The sequence below is a fragment of the Meleagris gallopavo genome, chromosome 10 (assembly GCF_000146605.3).
Source record: "Meleagris gallopavo isolate NT-WF06-2002-E0010 breed Aviagen turkey brand Nicholas breeding stock chromosome 10, Turkey_5.1, whole genome shotgun sequence".
In the NCBI taxonomy this organism is placed as follows: Eukaryota; Metazoa; Chordata; class Aves; order Galliformes; family Phasianidae; genus Meleagris; species Meleagris gallopavo.
In genome coordinates this window covers 12706197-12728163 of record NC_015020.2, presented here as the reverse complement: position 1 = coordinate 12728163, position 21967 = coordinate 12706197, and the positions used below count along the sequence as shown (strand labels likewise).

General features: G+C 41.4%; 1 protein-coding gene and 1 long non-coding RNA gene across 2 annotated transcripts in view; both read right to left on the bottom strand.

Moving 5' to 3' along the window:
* Nucleotides 1–2772: 2772 nt before the first annotated feature.
* Nucleotides 2773–6384, bottom strand: LOC104912351. Its single transcript, XR_004160779.1, has 3 exons — nucleotides 6056–6384; nucleotides 5337–5559; nucleotides 2773–4529 (listed from the first exon to the last, which is right to left on the bottom strand). It is a non-coding gene; the product is annotated as an uncharacterized LOC104912351 (long non-coding RNA).
* A 7280-nt stretch (nucleotides 6385–13664) lies between these two features.
* RALGPS2 (Ral GEF with PH domain and SH3 binding motif 2) overlaps nucleotides 13665–21967 on the bottom strand; it is a 36445-nt gene continuing 28142 nt past the window's right edge. The window contains exon 13 of the mRNA XM_010715930.3: nucleotides 13665–20016. Within this exon, the coding sequence (XP_010714232.1) occupies nucleotides 19987–20016 (30 nt within the window). The 3' untranslated portion in view covers nucleotides 13665–19986. The remainder of the gene's footprint in view (nucleotides 20017–21967) is intronic.

The window sequence follows — 21967 nt, the reverse complement described above, 5'->3', positions numbered from 1 at the left end:
TTGCTTAGCAAACCAAAGGGACAGCTTTCCAATTCCTTAATTAAAGACCTGGTTAATAAATCATGCGTTTATCTCATTTAAAGGATGAATTGGAGGAGCACGAAACTCCTCCTCTGTTGCAAAAAAACACATGGCCCACCAACACCAGAAGATGAGCTTAATAAAAAGGCCCTTGCAGCTTCCAGTGTTTTTCCTACAGTCAGTTAGAACCAGGTGACAAGATGGTAAACATGAGCCTGAAACCAAGGCCCCATCCAAGCACAGACTCCCTGCTGCTTCTCATGCTAATAGCCTGACCTGGAGGTAATGTCAGCGGGAGCACTGTACAGAGCTCCCTCAGATAGCCTGGATTTCCAGGGTGGAAGAGGCAGGAAAACTTAAAGCTGTGTGGGAGTGTAAGATCCTAACATAAGAAAGCCAAAAAGCTCCAACATTTCAGCATTGCCAGAATTTACGTCTTCGCTGTACAATTCAAGGATGCAAAATGGAACACAAAACACTTCTCATTCCACCTTTGCCAGATGCTTTGCCTTCTGATGAAGCTTCTTTCCCCCCAGTGTTCCCATCACAAAAGCAGAGTGATGTCCCTGCAGCAGCAGTGCCATGGAGCCTGCTTTGTGCTCTTTTTTTTTTTTTGCTTTGGAACAGAAGGGCATACAGAGGCATAGTGAGAAATGAGCCTTATTTTGTTGGATTCCTTCCTGTACGAAGGTAGGAACTCCTACCAAACCCCATGCTCTTGCAGCCAAAGTCATTTCTCTGGCCATCGAAGCAACACAGGTCACTTGACCCAGGGTGTTAACAAAGGAAAAAGCCCTCAGAACTTATCCACATTCCTGAGTGAAAACAGGCTGCTAAAAACTGCACTCAAATTAAAGAGCATTATAGTGTGGAAACTGAAATCGCATCAGATATTCCGCTGGAAAACAGAAGGAGAAGCTTCTCCAAAGTGCAAGACGGCACTGCTGCTCTTGGAGAGCAAAGGGGAGCGAGCAGCCAAGGGGCTGGCCAGGCTTCCCTGCCAAACAAGTACGACTTCTGATGCTGCTGAAACTGCCACTGCTGCTGTCACCCTGCATTTGATGCGCACTTCAAGCAGAGGAAAGAGATTTGGGGCAGGAGAGATGACATGGGAAAGGGAGTGAGCAGAGATAGGGAAAGGGGCTGCTCTGTTCCCCAGGCTCTGCCTACCCCTGTTCCTTGTGAAAAGGCTCCTTCAGCCAGACATATCTGTCAGCCGCCAATCTGCCTTGCAAGATCGTGATGCTCTTTGATTTTATTCATTCCTGCTGGAGGTTTTGCTTAAATATAAACAGCGCAGCATTTCAGCGGGAATTAAAAAAATACAAGTAAAAAAAAATAATGAAATAAGAAATTCCCAAACCTCCAGGCACATTTTAAAGCACATTAAAAAAGACACAACAGTTAACAGCTTCATACATACCACAGCTGCAGTGATTTGGAGCAAAAGTAAGGAACGCTGAATGTGTTAGTGTTTTGTTTTAAAATATGGCTATAGGCTTCACATTCAGGCAAGAGCCCTCCACGACACCGAGGTCTCCCTTTCCAGGCCTAGTCCTTTGCTAACTATGCAGACATTCAGCCCAGCTTTTGCCAGCTTCACCCATTCTCCTGGGCTCCCTGCACTCCTCCCTTGCCCTCACAGCCTCAGGGTTCACCTGGTGAGGCAGAAGAGAAATGAGGACATCACTTCCACGTGCTCTGTCCAGGGGCAAGGTGGCTGCTGCCCCTTCTTTGGCTGTGAAAAACAGAGAATATTAGAAGCCAACAGTGTTTCCAGCGAAGCTGCCTTCTCTCCACCTCCCAGAACTCACAGCCACTTCCCTGGTGGAGAGAGAGAAATTCAGTGATTGCCATTCTTCCCATCGTCATTTTGAGTCCTCTATCTGCTTCCCAGCTGCTGGACTCCAGGAGAGCAGAGGCTGTTGTGAGGTCCCCAGGGCTCTGGAACACAGGCATTAAGATTTACAACCAGTAGGCGAAGAACAACTCAAGAGGTGCTTTATTGCTTGTGATGAGGGAATGTGTATGAAGGAAGCCACAGGGTACTTTTTCATTTGGTGGTGTTTCTTAAGTTCTTCTTGGCAGCAGTCTTTGGTTATTGCTCTATTTTTCTTTCCCCTCCCGCTCATCTTTCATCTTACAGCTTCTGATGCTGACTTAATTGCAACGTACTGAATGTTGGAAAGATATCCACACAAATGCTAAACAAGGCCACAGCTAACGCTCCTGACAAAGACAGGCCAAGATACTATCCTAGCACTTTATCCCAAGCGTGCAAACAAAACAAAATCCTAGTCCTGAACTTCAAGGCTCCCAGCAAGCCAGAACCAAGAGCTCTCAACTCAGCAGCACCTCGTTTTGGTTCTGCCCTGCCAGCACAAGGCCTGCATTGAGACTAAACAGGAACCAGAGACGGAGCCCTCCGGTTGACCAACACACAACTGGCAACCCCACCCTTCTGTAAGATGAGGAAGATCATAAAATTTTAAGTCAATGTTATTTTTTTTTTTAAACATAAACTAGAAGTTTTCCTGTTCAGATATTCATATTTCTACTGAATTCTATTTCTGTTCTCTTGAGGCCTTGTCTGGAATGTTGTGTTCGGCTCTAGGGCGTCCAGTGTAAGAAGGGTATGGACCTGTTGGACTGGGTCCAGAGAAGGGCCACGAAGATGTTCAGAGAGCTGGAGCACCTCTCCTAAGGAGAAAGGTTGAGGGAGTTGGGCTTGTTCAAATTTGGCTCTGGGGAGACCTCACTGCAGCTTTGCAGTACCTAAAGGGGCCCACAGGAAAGCTGAGGAGGGGCCTTTTACAAAGGCACGTATGGATAAGACAAAGGTTAATGGCTTTAAGCTGGTAGATTTAGATTAGACGTAAGGAATAAACTCTTTACTATAAGGGCGGTGAGGCCCTGGCATTGCTGCCCAGAGAAGCCACGGGTGCCCCATCCCTGGAGGTGCTCAAGGCCAGGTGGATGGGCTTACTTTGGGCAGTCTGATCTGGGCAAACCTGCTGATGGTGGGGAGACTGGAAATGGGTGTGCTTTAAGGTCTTTCCAACCCAAACCATCGATGTGATCCTACAATTGTGTTTCAAGAAAGCTTAACTGCCTTTGTCTCCACAGCCCTCTCTACCTACTGGTAACAGCAGAAGGCTCTGATGGCTCTTTCACACAGACTTTGACATTTTTGTTTGAAACAAGGCCAAAGGATGAATAACTTTTTCTTTTGTAAGCACACGGCTTTAACAATGCATTCCAACGTGTGATTAGCACGAAGTAACGTCTTGGTTTTTGACCCTTCTGATGTGAAAGATGGGACAAGATAATCAGCACCATGTGGAGGGTATACATATACACTGTACCCTTATGCTTTTAGCATTTCTCAAGTGCTGTCCACAAAGAAAGCACAGGCTTGCACTGAGTGGCACACGTACTCTTTGAAAGACAAAGCAATTTGCCAATGTAAGAAATATGAGCAAATACTTTCTGACATTCATCTACAGCATGTGTGAATAAAGGAACCAAAACCAGGGCAGTTGTATTTTATAGTGCCACTAATGTCGGCCAGGATGGACTAGCAGCACAAGTAACTTAAAGAAAAATGATGAAAGAGATGTGGTGTGTGCTCTTCATCTATGCTGCAAAATTCAGAAGCAAATAAAATTCTATCAGTCTTCTCAAGCTCAGATACACAGATGCGTTTTACTTTCTGTAACACTATTTTAAGTGGGACCCAGGTGTTGTAAATCACTCTGTAATGCTCATTAATGATCTCCTTTAGTATTCCATGCAGTACACAGGAACAGAGCACTCACCCTTTGCACAGATGGTGCAGATGGCACGCATGACCCTGGCAACTCAGCACAGTTCAGGCAGTAGATCTCTTTGTAACAGACTTTGAAGCTCATGTCTATAAAATGAACCTACCTTCTGAACTGATGATGACCACAACCATTGCTCCTGCTTTTGAATTTAAAAATAAAAGTTGTAAATCCCATCTCCAGCAAGAATATCTCATATACGAAAACTCTTATTCAGCTTTTCTGGAGATTGCACTGCTTAGAGTGACTGTCCAACTCTGTACATGAGCCGTAAGTGACCAGTTAAGCCCAAGAAAACATTTGTCTTGTTTGTCTGGTCCCACCATTACTTCTGTATTTTCTCCTATTTCGTTTTGCACTGCCTTTTCTTGGCCTTCCAATCATACTAACCAATCACTACAATCCTTTCTATTACCAAATTGCTTAAAAGAAATGCCTCTACTTTTAGGCAGTAAAACATGGAAAAGTCTAAAGGACAGAAAACTGCAGTCCAGTCTAAATCATGACTGCAGGGCAGTGATAATAAACCAACCTGATTCAGGCCAGATAAAGCAGCAAATCCTCATGTAACACACCAAATAATTTATCCTTAGCCAGAACAACACTTAGTCTGAAATTCAAACAGCCGTCTTTGTACGCACATGGAGGCTGCCAAGTCTCCATACTTGAATGATCTCATAGACTCTGGGAAAAAAAAAAAAAAAAGAGAAACAAAACATTTTACCACGCTAGCTGAATAGACGGGGCAAAGAAAGATTGACATTAAAGCATTTTAGAGGTTTGGGTCTTCATGCAGATCTTCAGACAAACTTTAGGAAAAAAATATGAACACAAAGTCGGAGAAAAATAGGACCTAAGCAAAACCTCCTTTAAATTTCCTTGCTTACAAAATAATACTGTCAATGAGGAACAATCTTCCCTAAATATCCATTTTTTCTCTACTGAACTCATACCAAGCACAGCTTGTACTCGCTTCACAAACAAGGATAAGATGTGTAATGAAATATAACCACTCTTAGAGAAGTTCAAGTGCAAGGGCAGTAACATTTTCCCCTGAAACATGACAAAAATGGATCCGTTTTCATCTATTGTGACTTGCTCTCTTGCTGTCTGTAAGACATTGCTCAGTTAGAAGGGAAAGGAGAACAGAGGAGAAGGGACAGAGCAATGGGAGACAAGGTGGATCCAGGCGAACAAGACGACATTGATGGACACACTGCTACCTAGCAGAAAATCGTGTGCAGCCCAGTTGGCCGGTGCTTAGCACTGAGCACAGATAGTTACTGAGCTCAGCTTGGTGCCCAGCTGTGTACACTGGACCTGATCCTCTACTTGGGTGAATTCCCACAGTTCAATCAGTCTATGAACGACGACAATTTTACCAGCTGGAGACTGGCTACCTTTTGGGTTTCTGAAAACACTGCGGTACCTTTCAACACGCAGCTGCACACACGAAGCCAACTCCAGAAGAGCACACAAGCTATGTCTTACCACGCTCGGGTGGGACAAAGGCGAGCAGAAGTCACAGGCTGAAATAGCGACTGATAGATTTGGATTTCTCCCTTGCCAGTTGCTGGGTTAGGATGGGCTGCATTTCCAAACACGCTGCATACTCAAACTCCCAGTTGACAAGAGAGACTCAAGCGGTCCATTATACCACTGAAAATTATGTCCCTTGCAGCGTTAAACCAGGCACCAAATATGCATAACCTATCTTAAAAAAAAAACAAAAAAACAGGCATAAGTCACTTGCTTCACCTCAGAACGGGTGCACAAACTGCATTTGTGAATATTAAGATAACTTTTTTTTTTTCTTAAAGCCTTACAGTTATCTACAGTTTAACAGCACAGTGAAGTACAAGGAGTAATGAGGAGAGTAACACCAGCTGCAAGTTTGGAAATTCCATCTCAGCATCCCTCGCCCTCCTGCTTGTCTCTGTGGTGCTCCCAGGTACCAAGGGCATCTCTCAGCACGCACCAGTGGGAAAGAAACAGTCTTGGTGCCACGTGTGGGGATTAGCCAGCATAGCTGGGTCCGCATGGACTGCAGCACCCTGCTGCACACCTGCAGGTAGTTCACACTGGAATCTCTCTCCCTGGTCCTCTCTGCATAAATCAAGCAGCAGGGAGGCTCAGAAACATGACGAATACGTTGGCTAGAATATCTCCTGCTGTAAAGACACAGGGAGGAAGGGGGATACTAAACTAACCTTGCCTTGGATGGAAAAGCAGCTGGAATTTAATGTTCTTGGAAGCCAGCCCTGGCTGTTCAGACGTGGATCTGCCAGGGAAGTCCCCAGCGGAGGCATTGCTCATTCTCCTAAACTAAAATGTCAAGAGAAAACACTGGAAATCATTAAGCACTCTGTTCAGCATTTCTTGAGCCATCTCAGGCAGGGGATGGGGAAAAAAGCCTCAGCCACAAACAACACAGAAACAAATTCTCAGTGTTAATACAAAACAGAGGGGAGAGCATCAGAAATCCAAAGCAGGATTTCACTTAATCTTGTCCATCTGAAATGACATAATACCAAGCCAGCCTTGGAAAAAAAAAAAAAAAAAAAGGAGAAGAAAGAAGTGGAAGTATGGAGCAGAAAGCAGAATGCACCTCTCCTCCCAGCACTTCTCCAGTGCAGTGCCTTCTGAATGACTGAGTGAAAGGCATAACTGGGACAACATTGTGGTACCATGCTATCAAAGTGCACACCATGGGACCCCCATCTTTCACAAGAAATATAAATGTCCGAATGGTGTCCATTGATACAACTAAAAGCTCAGTGGCCATTTTTTTTGCAAAAAACAGAGATAAATTCAGTAAGCTGACCTTGGTAGCTAATTGGTAGCAGGTTAAGTGGGCTGGCTGTCTGTTTGTTTGATAGCAAAAGTGTTTGTACATCCTAACAAAATAAGGTTCTGTATTTTGTGAGCTGGTTAAGCTGGATGCTCAGTGCTGACGACTGCAATAAGTGCCAGAAACAATTTCTCTTCCTCTGTACCACTTGTAAAGTATTTGGCAGTGTCTTTTGGATGAAGGCTGCATTGAAGGGGGAAGAGGAAAAAAAAAAAAAAAAGAACTTGAACTTCAGAGAAGTGTTAAACAATAAGGAATCAACTGAGAAAGTGCTGTGCGGCAGCCAAACTTGATGTTTTAAGCTCAGATTAACAACATTTCTTGTGCTGGAAACCACAGCTAAAAGTATTTTCCCGAGTGGTCTCACCATGGACCACTGCACGTACACAAAGCATTGGGTCCAATGGCAACAGAAATATGGACTTCTTCTCCCTGAATACCTGGAGAGATGTGTGAGGACTTCTTCTAGGACATGTGGAAGGGTACATTTGAAACAGGCAAAAAGAAGAGTGCCTCTCTTCTGGAAAGCTCTTTGAAGACAGAACACATGGCGTGCATGAACTGAGCAGCTCCTACTGAGCATCCAATGGGGCTGAAAGGATGAAGTGCAGCAAAGCAGATCTGGGTATCCCGGCACAGCTGTGCTGCTTCTTTGAGGCCAGCGGAGGGAACAAGAGAAACAGAAGACTGAGATACAAGGGAGATTTCCCAAATTTGTGGCTAACACGTTCCATAGATATCACTCTAAAAAAAAATCAACAAAATTAGAAGCAGCCTTTGAGCACTGGGTTGAGACATCTCTTCCCAGAGGCTTTCAAGCAGAAGGAATCCACACTGATTCCAACACTGCTGTGTGTTGGGTTTAAATGGACAGAATTAAAAAAAATAAGAAAAGTTTTATCTTCCTACAAGCTGACTGGTATAGCAATTTTCATCTGAAGCAGATCACCAAGACAAACGTATTCTCAGGGATTTCCTGTCAAGAAGTCACTGTAACACAAACATTTTTACTGGGAGAAACGAAAGTTTACCAGTGACATCAGCAGAACACTATTTCCATTTAAAATGGAGAGTGTGGCAACTTCAGGTTTAATGGAAATTAAAGCGTGCTGGCACTGTCAGCTAAACGTTCAGCCACTTGAGAGGTTTGCTTAATTTTTAAAAAGTAATGCTCCTGAATGGGACGTACTGTCAGTGCTGTTACAGATCCGACCCTGCTTTCCATGTGTGCTAATGGAACCCTTATGGTTCTCGATTCACATGACTTCAGTTTGCATTACCACAATAAATGTGTCACGACTTTAAATCCTAAGCCTGATCTTTTAGGAAAAACTAAAATATATATATATATATTTTTCCACAGCTCATAATCAGCTATGCACCAAATGTCTGTTTACCAGCTCTGATCCATCTTCCAGTACAAACAAAGGAACCAGATTTCACCTTTGGAAAGGCTGCGTAAATTCGTGTTGTCTGAGTAGTTCAGATCCCTACAGTTTAAGATGAGGTGAGCAAAGGCCCAGAGTTCTTTGAAAGCTCAAATTATTTAATGTGCAGACATCTCAGCTTGAAAATTCACATCCTAAGAACTCGTATTTCTATAGAAGGCATAACATAAGAAAGATGTGGGCCACTCTGTGAGCTCCCAGAAAGGGGCAGGGCTCAGTAAGAGTTCTAACCAGGCAATGCTCTCCCTTCAGTGCAACTGAACTCAATGCTTTCTACTCCTCACACACTCGAACTATTATGATATTTAAATTATATATAAAAAAAAACACGCTTTTTGAAGTTCACATTTCCTTCAATATTTAACAATCTCTGAGACTGTTCCTAAAAGACTACCGCACAGAAGAGACTTCCTACGTGGCTAAGTGCCATCTCTTGGGACTGCTCACCTATTCACAGCTGCTTTCATGATCTGATTCAGCCCCACAGAAAGCCCGAGGGCCTTGGTCCCCACACTTGCCTTGAGAAGCTCCAAGAGGAGATTTCCCTCTCCCTGCTGACATGGAACATCTTTTATTCACAGCCAGTTTATGCGCAGTTGTTCACGTGACAATCTTCTCTTACTTTGGATGCTGCTTTTCCATTTCTTGTGTTCTGGGATGTGGATAAAGAGCTTCTTCAAGTTTTGCAATGTGGGGATAATACATTTTTAAATACTAAAGAGAATTGGGAAGTAAATTTAACAACTGTAATTTAGCCTTAATATATGAAGTGTTGGGTGCCTCAGTAGCTCTTCAGAATGAACCATGAAAACTCATCCACAGTTACCAACATTCAGAGCAGCACTGACTTAATTCAATTTATTGCCTTGCCAGCAGGATATTTTTATTTTTAATCTAACTGCCTGCTACATTTCCATTCCAAATACTTGACAGCGAAGGAACAAATAATTGGTTGATATCATCAGAGCATTCGATGTCACTGTCTAAGTAGAAATGACAGGGAGAATAATATATTAAAGCCTAACTGAAGGACTCATTGAGCCCAAGGTAAACCAATCTGATACCCCACAAAAGCCTCCTTTGGAAGCTGTTCACACACATGCACAGCAGCAGGGAAAAACACGGCTCTATGTGGTTGCTTATTTCCAGAACTTCAGAAAAGTTCCAGTCCACAGAAAAAGGACTTCAAGGACCAAAAGGAAACAAAGCACTGTTGTAGAAAACAAATGTATAAAGCCTTGCACGACTTCTGTTACCTCCTTTTATTCTTAAAAAAACCCAACCCAACGCCTTAGCATGAGGGTGAGTTAAGAGGCTTGTGTTTCTTTTTTGCAGTTAGACCTAGTCAACCACTTTCTTCCTACCTCGCCTACTTGAAGGAATTATTTTACTCTTATTTTCCCAGCTCACTTTTATGCAAGCAGAACAGCAAGAGGAAAATACAACTTACCCCCTCCCTTCTGAGACTGGCAGGAAACTTGACAGGAGCAGCAGGCTATCTCACAGACCTCCTCCAAATGCATTATTAATCTTAGGTAAAGCACTTCTTGGGAATGTTAACTGACATGCTATTAGAAAACCTTCATCTCGGTAAGATTTGTACAGAGACCATCTTCATACAGGTTTTGATATTGTAAGTTTCCTTGAGCGAAAGAGATCATTTTGTCCACATGGAGCCCGCACTGAAATCCCTGGGGCTCCACTTCCACATACACCCATATCCAGCCTTGGCAGCACCAGAAATTAAACGGATTTAGCTTGCCCAACATTCTTCTTGGTCTGTCTGAAAGACACAGCCAGGCCCTGATGGCTTTACCTTCACACATCATCAGTGCTGGACCATCTGATTTAATTGGGATAACGGATGTACTTTTACCAGAAACACTGGAGCAGATGTGCTCTGACAAAGTCCTTGCCTGATTACTTTATGCATTTATGACCCACTGGAAAGTACTGGATAAAATCTCAGCAGAGCTAGCTTAATCTGCAGCCTGGCACTACTATTACTGTTACGCACCAACCACAATGCTTTTTTCTTCTCCATTATGCCTCAGTCTCTCCCTCTGTAGCAAAATGACAGTGTGATACCAATTCCTTCTGTGAGGCACTCAGATCTGCTGATGAACAGCCCGGTAATGAGAGATACCTAACTCCTTGCTGGGACTAAGAACGGGGCAATAAGGCACCACCACTCCTGAGGAACAGCTTCCCCATCTTACAGCCATCATCAGGTCACTTTGTTTGGCACTTCTCATACAGCCAAATGGAACTGGAAGAATAACGAGGAACAGGATTTAAGCAGGATGTTGTTTAGTAAATATTTGTAAGATACCATAGTAGCAAGCATGATATGTCTCTGTGTAATGGCTAGCAGTTATTCTCAAATAACCAAATAGCTAATACCTTTATCCTCAAATAGTTTCCTTATTGCAGCACCTCACAAATTAAACACAAAGCTGGTTGCAATAACCTTTTGTTTAGGCATTACTTTGACTTCTAAAAAGAAAATTTTCTTCTTGAAACTAAGTAATAATACACAGATGTCTGTGACAAGATGTAAACTATGATTTAAGACCAAGCCTGGGGCAAATTTCACATTGGCTCTAAGCTTGTGTGTTCATGCCATGTTGGTTCTGCTCTTTATCATCTTACATGTGCAGCTTCAAACCCTTTATGAAAACCATTCTTTCTGAACAGAGTCAGAAAGCACCACATCCCCCCCCCCCCTTTCCACTTCCCTCACTTCCAAACTTTGGGATTTGTAACAAAGTAAGCATCACACAGTGATCTTCACGTATAACCTTGCTTCCAGTCGACAGTGAGAGTTCATCTACTGCTGGGGTGGCACACAGCACTGCAGGCAAGAGGCCCCAGGAACAGATCATCCTTTCTCTGTAACTGCATTGTTCAGACATTACTGGAAGCAAGACTCTAGATTAAATGAAAATAGAACAAGCTCTTATTTTCTGACATCAAAGACATTAAATACAAACAATGCTGAACGTACTGCTGAACGTGGTCTCTCTAAGTACCTGGTACACTTCTGTGAAAAGTTGCTGTATTCTCCAACTCTGACATCTCTAGAGCTACCTGTCCTCTTTCACCACACTAATACCAATTCCTGTAAAAGAAAATTTGCTTCCACAGTCAAACTGGAATGCCACAGGCTTTGTAGGAACACTGAGTTCCCATAGACAGACTTCTGCGTGATGGATCCTCATAAATGAGCATGGCTGGAGCTTGAAGGGATTACATCAAGAAAATTAAGAGACTAGCAGAAAGATTTATTACAGCCCTTATTATTTTGTATGAGATGTAAACAGTCAAGCTATATTGCTTTCAGAGCACAAGCCAATCATTAACTGTCAGAAGCCACTTAGATTGCCAAAAATGTACTCCACAGCAGCACAGGTATCAACGATAAGGCATGAGAAGAACAGCAGCACCAATATGATTACAGATGATAGATTTCATTCCAGTGGGGCACTGATTACTGAGGCGAGATCGCCTTCAGTTTGGTAACTTCCTATAACAGTATTTTGCATATACAGCACAAGTCAAAAGTTCCAAAACGCTTGTCAACACCAAATAACCACAATCAAGCAATGCAACAGATCACGGTTATAAGCACCACTTAGACAATCTTGTTTTGAATTAACCCTCCTTATACGTTTATGCCCAGCGAAGTGCATACTGCTACTTCAGCTCTGGGAAACTCAGGATTTGCTTCTGCTTTTCCCAGTGCTACTGTATAATGCTACTGAGCTATTCACGATACAGTAAATTTTACTCTAAGCCACTGCTTTGAGTGTGCTCCTGTGCAAGGCAATAGCTCCCTCTCCCCACGTTTGCTTAGAACATTTCCACAGAGCTCTTCTCTTGTACTCTAAACCGTTAAACAAGTTCTGCATGGTCATGCCACGAGCTGCATAAGCCAGAGGTTACCCTTGGTTGCAAAGTGCTTTTACAATATCTTACAATATTTCCTTATATATCTATCTGAATGCTTAGCTATGTGATTTGACCTTACAACAGTTCAACTTACCCTTCTTCTATAAAAGCAGTAAGATATTTTCCTGCCTTAAAAGAAAATAGAAGATATTAGCAGTTTGATGCTGGCTGTATTCTTGCATGAGATCTCTCTTCAGCTTTAAAACGGCTTGGGCTCCCTTTGTGTTTTGCTGTACAAGAAATAAAATACTGAAAAAATACTTTCACTTTTCCCTTTGCAGATCACCTTTATGCAAAGCCCTTTTGAACCTTTCAAAACAAAAGCTTCACTCTTATACTCTGGAACATGTTATCTGGTTCCTAAGATACTCTATCATGTTACACATACCAAATAAAGACCTTCAGTAAAGGTGAGCTTTGCACAGCAGCAGCTAACAGCCTCCTGTACCAGGTCAGGGAAACAAGATGGCTTTGGATCTTCAATTTGCTCCAAACCAAACAAAAATTTGGGAACTGAGAGGTAAATACCAGCACAAAGATAAGCATTGTGTTTACAAGGATGCATGTTTTGGTAATAATGCTCAATTTAAGTAAAAATAACATTACAAGGTGGAAGCATGGACTCAGTCTGCTGCATGCGATTTATTTGCTGTTACAAAAACAGGTCTTTCCACTGCTCAATCAAGGCACACAGTTCATGCCAGAACAATATCATCTGCTTACATCTGGATATCATCTGGTACCTAACATTCTCACTCACAAAATCTGAGATTAATACATAAAGATGATCTACTTTCAGCTCAGTTATTCCATGCCTCTGGCATCACCTTGCTGTGGTTTGGTTCCTCCACTTCTCTCAGACTCAAAGCCCTCTCCCTCCCTCCACCTGGATTCCTTCACATGCAAAAAGGAAAAAAAAGTAATAATTTGGAAGTAACAAAAGGGAGAAAGAAGTCTACTTTGTATGTACATTTGAAATAAATTGTTCCACTGAGGAAAAAGAGGAGAGGAGCCCAAGGCTCACAATCTGACAAGCAGTGACCCCACAGCATTTCACACTGAGGGCTGCATGATCCCTTAGTATGGCTTAGGGGGAATAAAAAGGCAGAGAAAGTGGAGAAAACACCAACCAAAAAGCTAATGACGTACAATCCCTTTCCTGCTGTTCATTTGTTCTTCACTTCCCTTCATATTCCATGTCCTTAAGTTAAAACCAATCTGTCCGAGATCTGTGTTCAGCGAGCTTAATTTATCATACCTATAAGTGGGAAAAATCTGATGAACTGCAATGGAAAGAAAAACACACAATTTAACTGAATAACTCCTAAAACAAAAGCAGCACAAATCTCTTCAATGACCTGCATTTTCCTGCTAGCATGTGTGCTCTTTGTACCAACTGACAGTGGGATATTTACTTGCCGTATTCCAGAGGCTCACCAAGAAGAGTTCCACAAACTCCAGCTTATCTCAGCACCATTCCAAAAGACAGTCAAATTCCACACAGCAAAAAATGGTGGTCGCATCTACGCAGTTCTTGGCACGAGAAATCAAAACTTCAGACACAGGCCGTCTTTTAAATCATTTATTTCAGTAGGAAAGCTTTTTGAAACCTGTACTTCAATTCATTTAAACTAGCTTATGCAAACTCACAGTTTTCACACACACACGCACGCACACACAGAGTAAAGTATTAAAAACGTTGAAGAAAAATAGGCTAGAGGGCAGCCAAACTGCACATCACTCCGTGAGATCATAGTGCAATCGCTCCACCATCGCAACGCCTCTCGCCAGCAGGGAATATTACAAACGGCTGTGTTTACTGCATGGCAACCTTGATCCCCTCTTCCAGTGACGGTTGGTCCTTAAAGGTTTATTAGAAATCATCGATGTGATTCCTGGTGCTTTTTACACTTGAGCACAGCAGTGCTTAAATGCATACGTTCCTGTACGCACAGAGCCAGAGGTGCCTGCAAGCAAGGCAACCTACAACCCTTTCTTTCAACGTTTTATTTCATCAATTTATACTGCTTTTCTGTTTTACCTGCCAACGGCTTTGGAATGATAAGAGGTATGTTCAAGAAACACACTTCAAGGTCAGAACTTACCCAAAGAAGGAAAAATAACATGCTAAGCAAACACAAAAGGGAAATGGAATATTTATGATGCTTTAAGCAATTCACGAGGATGATCAGGCTAACAGCCACAACCACATGATCAGCATCCTCAGGAATTTCAGTTAATTACTTTTTCCTTAATAACGTAACTTCAAGACAACTCGTCAGCTCTTTCCTTCAATATGAGTAGCAAACCTAAATGATTTGGCTTTTCTCCCTGAACCTAACCATTCTCCCATCTCCAAAGACATTTAGAAAGCATAAGATAAAGCTTCATACTATCCTTTCTTTTCCAACATCCATTAACACCACAGTAAAACTGCCATTGTTTTTATCAAGGATGCAGGAAAACAGAAAAATAACATTTAATTCCCTAAGAACAACATATTCTTTCATTTCCCCTTCTGATGCCTATATAGCCTTGCTACTAAAACAATCTGCAGCAGTTGTTTCAGTAAAGGATAATTCTCTCTACCTCATGCTGGCACTAGAAGCATAATACACATAACTGAGCCTATGGGCTATTATGAAAGAATCAGATGGATTTATTCAGCCTTCTCTTCCCACGAACATTTTTCTCTGTAGTTTTTATGTTGACAAAAAGCCTGTTAAGAAATAAATCCTCTCATAACTACACGCTTCAATGTTTAAATCAGAAGAAATGGGACAGAGAAGCATGCTCATTTCTAAACACGTGAGCTCTTAAGCTCGTGTGTTCCAGGCCATGACTCAGACAATCCTTTTCAGGTTTCTTTCTCCACTCCTACATCCATTCAGACACATACCAAATAAAAATAAATTAATTTTAAGGAAGTCTGAGCTACGTCTGGTAAAAGCTGCACGAGCCCAAGCTACCGAATACTGCTGCATTTCTCCTAAAGAGAGACCATTCAATGGCAGAAGAAACACTACAGCAACTCAAGCTACAGCTATTTTGCACTGATCAAAGCAGCTAAACTCTTCTGCAGAAACACTGACAGTAGGGAACGTTGCCCCCTGTAACACCAAGGGCACAGCTCACAAGTCTGTGGCACTCTCAGCACTGAAGGAACAGGATCAGTATTCAAGTTAATAATAAGGCACTGACAAAAGTCCTCCTTTAACCCAAACACTCACCCTCCTTTTGATACATAACAAATTAGCACGAGCATTTTAAAAAGAGAATGATCCCTACAAACAAGTTTTAGGTCCGTTCATACAGCTTCTTCAGTTAGAACTTTCCCAACCCCATCAGCTTCTCTGCAAGACATTTTTGGAGTAAAAATGAAAGAAAATGGGCAATATGTAAATAATAATGCTTTTACAACATGATGTTGTAGGCAGAACACGCAGTTAGCCGATGTGATTTAGTACCAGCCACTGGTGTCTTGATGTTTTAACATGCAGCACACTACTGCCAGCCATGGAAAAGTCTAGTGACTTAGCATAAAAAAATCAAAAGTAGAAAGCAAAGAAAAATGCCACTGACAGAGCCGTAAGAAATGACATCCCATGATTTACCTTGATTTGGATAAGGTTTGCTAAAGTTAATCCAAAACCACAAGATGGATTTGCTGTCTGTCCAAAGGGACCTAACCTCCTAGAGTGCCTCAGCAGAAAAGGCTGCAATCACTTCTGCTGGTACGGAAAGCATTTCCTTTTAACATCTGTTACATCTCGCAGAAGAGGACTGTACTGTTGAAAAGGTAGAAAAGCAACTAGAAGAGGCTGCACAAAAAAAAAACAAAACAACAGATGAGACACTGAATTCTAGTGAGGAAAAGCTGGCTAATAAAATCCTGCTGCGTTCTTTTATGCTATTGTTTTCTTACCACCAATAAGCATATTGCTATTAATGCTTTTCTGGGTAACAGTGCAAGCGCTTTGCAGTTGAGTTTAGAGGAGGAAAGTCAATCAGCTGATTTCCCAAAAGAGACCCTGATCCCTCAAGCAACAGGCTGGAACAACAGGCTGCAATGGCACAACCGGGGGCTGCTCAGCATGCAAGATGCTGAGATGCAAACTGTCTGCTGTAAGCTTCCTTATCAGATCTTTCTCATGTAGAATATGATTTTAAAGGTAATTTAAAAAAGCTAACAGTAAGATAATTTCAAAGCTGAGTGATAAAGCTCATTAAGTATTTACATGCGTTCATTTAGTGTTTGTAGTTTTAACGTTCACAACTTGTACCTAAATACTTAATGAATCTTAGCAGCTCGAGCAATATGCCTGTGCCACGAAATGCCTGCAAAATGAAATACGTGTCTGGGAAGAGCTCTGTTTACTCAAATCATCGATGTTTTTCAAAACTGAATCTCCTTACTTGCTGTCAAAGAATACTGAAACAGAAGTCAGGTTTGAAAAACCTTGTAAGAATTAGCAAAGGAAGTTAAGAAGGGAAAAGTCAGCAGTAAGTAATAAAAAATATCAGTACCAAGGGCATTGTAGATTTCTACAGCACTGCACCAGTTTCACAAACCTGACATTCCCCATTGCTCAGTGTTCCCCAAGACTGTCAGTGTAGCTAAGAAAGCAGTGAGTGCTCAGCAGGTGACTCACAGGTACATGAGAAGCCTGGCCACGAGGATCTACGCTGAGTGCTTTTCATTCATATACTTGCAATCAAGGAACTGTAAGGGATGCCTTTAATTTCCAGATCAAAATGTTGTGAAATTACAATGACAAATATTAGCTGAAGAGCTTCATCAGTCACTAACAAAATAAAGAGATTGAGCATTAGAAAATACACAAACTGTTAACTAACTGAAGTAGTCTGGATAACAGTCTTACCTGAATAACAGGACCTCACTGCTGCCCCTCCTCTCTAAGCACTGATTTAAACGCATGTTTTTAACCTTCTTTTTTTAAAGCACAAAGAAAAAAAGCAAAAACCAAAAAACATTACTGTGTTCTTTACAGTGTATTTGACTCGTCCAAATCTTTCCAACGCTGAGGCAGTTTTCCCTCAGGGAACCAAACCACCACCTCTTCCTGAGCACCACGTATGTCAAAGTCTATAACATTTCAGTAGCTGTGTTGCCCTGTAAGACTACTTGAACAAACATGAGATCAACCGTAGGAAACTACTGAACTACTCACTGCAACAAGCACCAATAATGCTTTCTGTGTTGTCATTAATCACTCCAATTATCCCAGCTACACATTTGAAGAAGCTACTCCCACAATATTCCATCTCTCCCACAGAAAATAGCATTATCTGAGGGAAGGAAACCAGAGACAGCAGGAGGCATAAGGACAATCACAACTGGTAACAACAACTCATTAAACGATGATTTGTGAACTGTTTTCCCCGCTATCCTCCTACCACAAAAGCCTAATTCAAAACAGCTGGAACAAACAAAAACAAACAATAATAAATGACACCTTCAGACCTGGCTCTGTCTTCAGTAAAGCTGTGTGATGTCAGGCTGTGGCTCCCAGATGCACGTTTCCTTTCGCTGACAGAAGAACAGACACAGTTATGCTGCAATGACTCTATAAGAGCTTATTTAAAAATTCAAAATCCACGGGCTGTTATCCACAGTGTTTAAAAAAGGACACACATTGACTAAAAAAAAAAAACAACAAACCAACATCTAGCTGCTGAGAAGAAAACACACATTAAATAAGTTTTAAAATGAAAAAGCAAAACTGATGTTGTGCAAAGCCTGCTACAGTAACACTGCTGGCTACGAAGATGTCCTCTTCACTACACACCCAACGTGGGTTAACTTGGGTGATGTGGGAATTGAAGAGGGATTCAGCACAAGCAACCCCTTTTCAAAATACATGACTTCAGGATCAGAACAGACTGTTCATTCCTCAAAGCAGGAAAAAAAATTGCAGAGGGACACAAATTCCCACACTGCTTGCAGCGCAACTCTGACAGAAATATCCTTCTCCTCTTTTCTTTCTACCAAGTGCCAATTCACAAGAACAATCTTTGGAAACAGAATCCAGCCTATTGCCATTTAACTCCACATTACCAAGTGTGTGGGTTTTTGGTTTGTTTTTAACTGTGAGACTGGATTCTCCTTCTCTATTTTTTCCCCCCTAGCAATCAGAAATTAATCATTTCCATTAAAGATTAATTTAACTCTCAGGAGAATGAAATGTGACTTCATAGGCTTCTACTCTTATGCAAGAAACAAACTGTACATTTTCAAAATAATCACTACTAGTAGAAAACTTTATTACACAGTCAGAGAACTCTGCCACAAACTGGTAGGTAGTTTGTTTCTTTTTAAAAAGGAGTATTCACGGTGGAATCTGCAAGCTTATTTATGGCCACTAAACCACAACGGCAATGAAACATTTACTATTTTTCCACAGACTTCAAAGTTCTGATATCTCAGAGTCATATTTTGGATAATGTTTACTTGCTTTACAAAGACCATGTTTTGGAAGGCTAAATGAAGACTAATCATCCAGGGAATGCTATCTAGGTGATGTCAAGGAAACCCAAACAACGCAAGAATCAAAGTTTTTATGCATAAAACACATGTATAAAGCATGTTTCCCTTTTTACAATCATATTATTTTTCGAAGTAATTTCAGTGACCAAGAATTATTCCTGTCAAGGATATAACTTTGACAGTCCCATACCTTCTTTCTCTTTGTATCATCCCACTTAATAAATTATTTGCCCAACGATCAAAAGAGCTTCTGTACGTAAGGTCTACTTTAGGCTACATTGTCAATACCACACAATGTCATATTTTGACCAAGACAGATAGTAAAATCAATTATTGCCAAATGAGATCATGAAAGCTTGAGATTGTGCCTCTATCATTTTAAAATATAGACTGTAAGTGATATTATGAAACACCATACACTGACAGTGGTCCCTAGCTGATTAACAGACACCCGGAGAAGTAAAACATCTCCAAGAACTATACCAAAATGTTGGGTTGTTGGTTGGTTGTTTTTTTTGTCATTCAACCTTCATCTGTAGGAGACAGAGGTGTAGGAACAAACGGGAAGAAACTCAGTTCTGAGCCAACAGTGCTTTCAGTTTTGTTTTTCACACACACCCCAAGCACCCGGAACATGTGAACTATGCTCTAACCAGGAATTAGGTAACAACGCACCAAAAGCATTCTTAGTGTGTCAGTGCCCACTCATAGGGAATGTGGCTCCCATACAGTACTACAGTTTGCAAGCTTACTGCTACTTCAAACTTGCATTTGTTATGTTTCATATACTTGTAGGTCAGAGAGAATTAACATTGCTCCAGGCTCAGTGTGCCTGGGACAAGCTTCCATTGAGAACTCCTGGTATAGTCCAAACAACAACATCTCTAGAGTGTGCAGCACCTCTTTTACCCAGTTCATACATAGCTTTTGATACAACTCTTAAATACCAGTTTACTTGCTTTCTTAGGAATACCTAAAAAGGTGAGTTATTTTCAAAATTAGTACAAAGTTAAAAGAAACTCAAACAAGCTACAATCTATTTAACTCAAGCACAGCACCGCCAGAAGTTTCACACACACTATTTGGTGTTTCATTGTTGTTTTTCCTTTCACTCTTTAAGGCAGTGGTTTCCACAGGTCAGTTCAGAGGATATAACAAAGCACGGTCCATGGCAATTCATGTTGCAATTCCATTTTTCATTCGGGGGACCCTAATCCCCAGCCATTACTTGTTTTGTTCAGGGCTCCAGAGTTCAGGAGATCGGCTTGACAGGCTCCCTTCTGGCACAGAATGCAGCTGGCACATTTTCTGTCAGGACCTCATTCTCATTTATGAGATGGTTCAAATTGTTCTTTTTTTTCTGTTGTGTTTTGAATTAGCCTGCTATTCAAAGGTCATCAAGTTGGCAGGAACCTGAAAACAAAAATACAAATAGCTGATGTTACTTAGGTAGCAGCTACTTACACCCTAATGTTTCACAGACCTTCAACCTGTTCAAACATACATCCTAATGCTCATTCTGTCAAAAAAAAAAAAAGGGGAAGTGAGGAGGAAGAAAGCTGGGAATGCAACCATCATTAATACAGTCAGTACAAAATACTAGAAGCATACTTAAAGCTGAAGAAAATGTAGGAATCACAAAAATACACTGAACTGTTTATAATTTTCTTACACAGCCTCAGATCTTATTAACCCTGATGAAATTTAAGATTTTGAGTTGTTGACAAAACAACTTTAACATGATAAATCTCAGGACTGAACTACACAAGCAGAACCTTCTCACTTGAGTCCCACGAGCTAGGAAATATTTGGCACAGGTCAGTGACTGATGTAGGCCCTCCAGCATTTTTAGGGCTAATTTACAAACACAAGGCATAAACACTTGGCTGGGCTTTTCCCACAGGAAGCCTGAATGTGCAATGCAGACATCACTCCCTTTCATGAATATTAAAGGTAGCTTGCATTACGCAGCTTACGTCCCCAATTTCTCCTTATCAGGAATTTGCCTGAAAGCAATAAATGCTGTTTACTCAGGGTACTAAATAGCCACTGCATTCCCGATGACTGTCAATAAATGCACAGTCTGGTCAGGTTTGAAGCAGATTATTTCTTGCCTTGCATTTACCTGCAGAAGCAGAAATGATAACTGGGTTAAAATTACACCATTAAAATTATTACGTACAATTAAAAGTCATATACATTAAAATAGTTCCCAATCTGGTAGATGTCCATACTCTTGTCTTACACGGCCATACCCTCAATAAGAAAAAATCTGTTTTAAATAGATCTGTAAGGCACCTCCCTAGGGAAAGCACAGCTCACGGGTAAAATCAAGATCAAGAGAAATAATTTAAAGGATTTTTTTTTCCAAAAGGTTTTTTGAAAACTAAGTTTTTGCTTATTAACCAATCTTTACTGCCTAATGCTTGCAGGAAGATCTGCTTCTTCTGTGGGAGACTCATTAGAAGTAGCTAATGCTGCAAGAATGCTTGCTGTACAACTGCATTCAGACATACCAAAGAACGCAACATACAACAGTAACTGAGACTGCTGGTCTTTTAGAGCTGGGTTTTTTGTTTCATGACTCCTCTCCTTTTTCCTTCCCCCCTTTTAAAACCTCCATCATCTTTTCCCCAGGCCCCAAAGGCCCCAAGGCTTGCCACTTTTGCATAAGCCATGAGCAGAATGCTTTAGACAAGTCTGCACTGAATAGAATTGTTAAGCCTTACTGAATAAAAGCTGTCACCAGAAGGCAGTTTTGGGGCCTGCCTGGCAGTCACCACACTCTTGCAAACTGCTTGCCACTACTGGCTACTATTTCCACCTTCTCCAGCCAGGAACACAATTTTCACTCCTTTGCACTGTCTCCGACATTTCTGCAGCCCTCCTCATTCCTTAGACTTATGTCAGAAACAGAACTGAACAAGAACACACAGAAGGATTTGGAAAGGTCTTTAGTTCCCCCTTATTCTTAAGCGTAGCCATGTAGAAGCGGACAAGTTCAGCAGTGCTTCAGGAACCCAACAGATGTGCAAAGAAAGAAAGGAATTTGAAGAAAAGAGCGTTAACTTAAAGATGCACTTATGCTGATGAAGAAGTCAGTACCAATATATATGTGAACAGAATTTAACAGGGCTTGGAGAATAGTCTTTTCTTCCTTTTTGATTCAAAGAGAATCCTATTTTTGTTTCCAAAGTCTTTTAAATATACTCAGAACTAAATATTTTTATGTTTTAGAAATACACACAATCAACATAACTACAGAATTGCCATTTTTAAACGGGCAGTGACAAAAATACGTGTTTGAGACTGAGATTTGTCAGTATTTCTTCCATTTCCCAACTTTCCAAATTGCTCTAAGGTA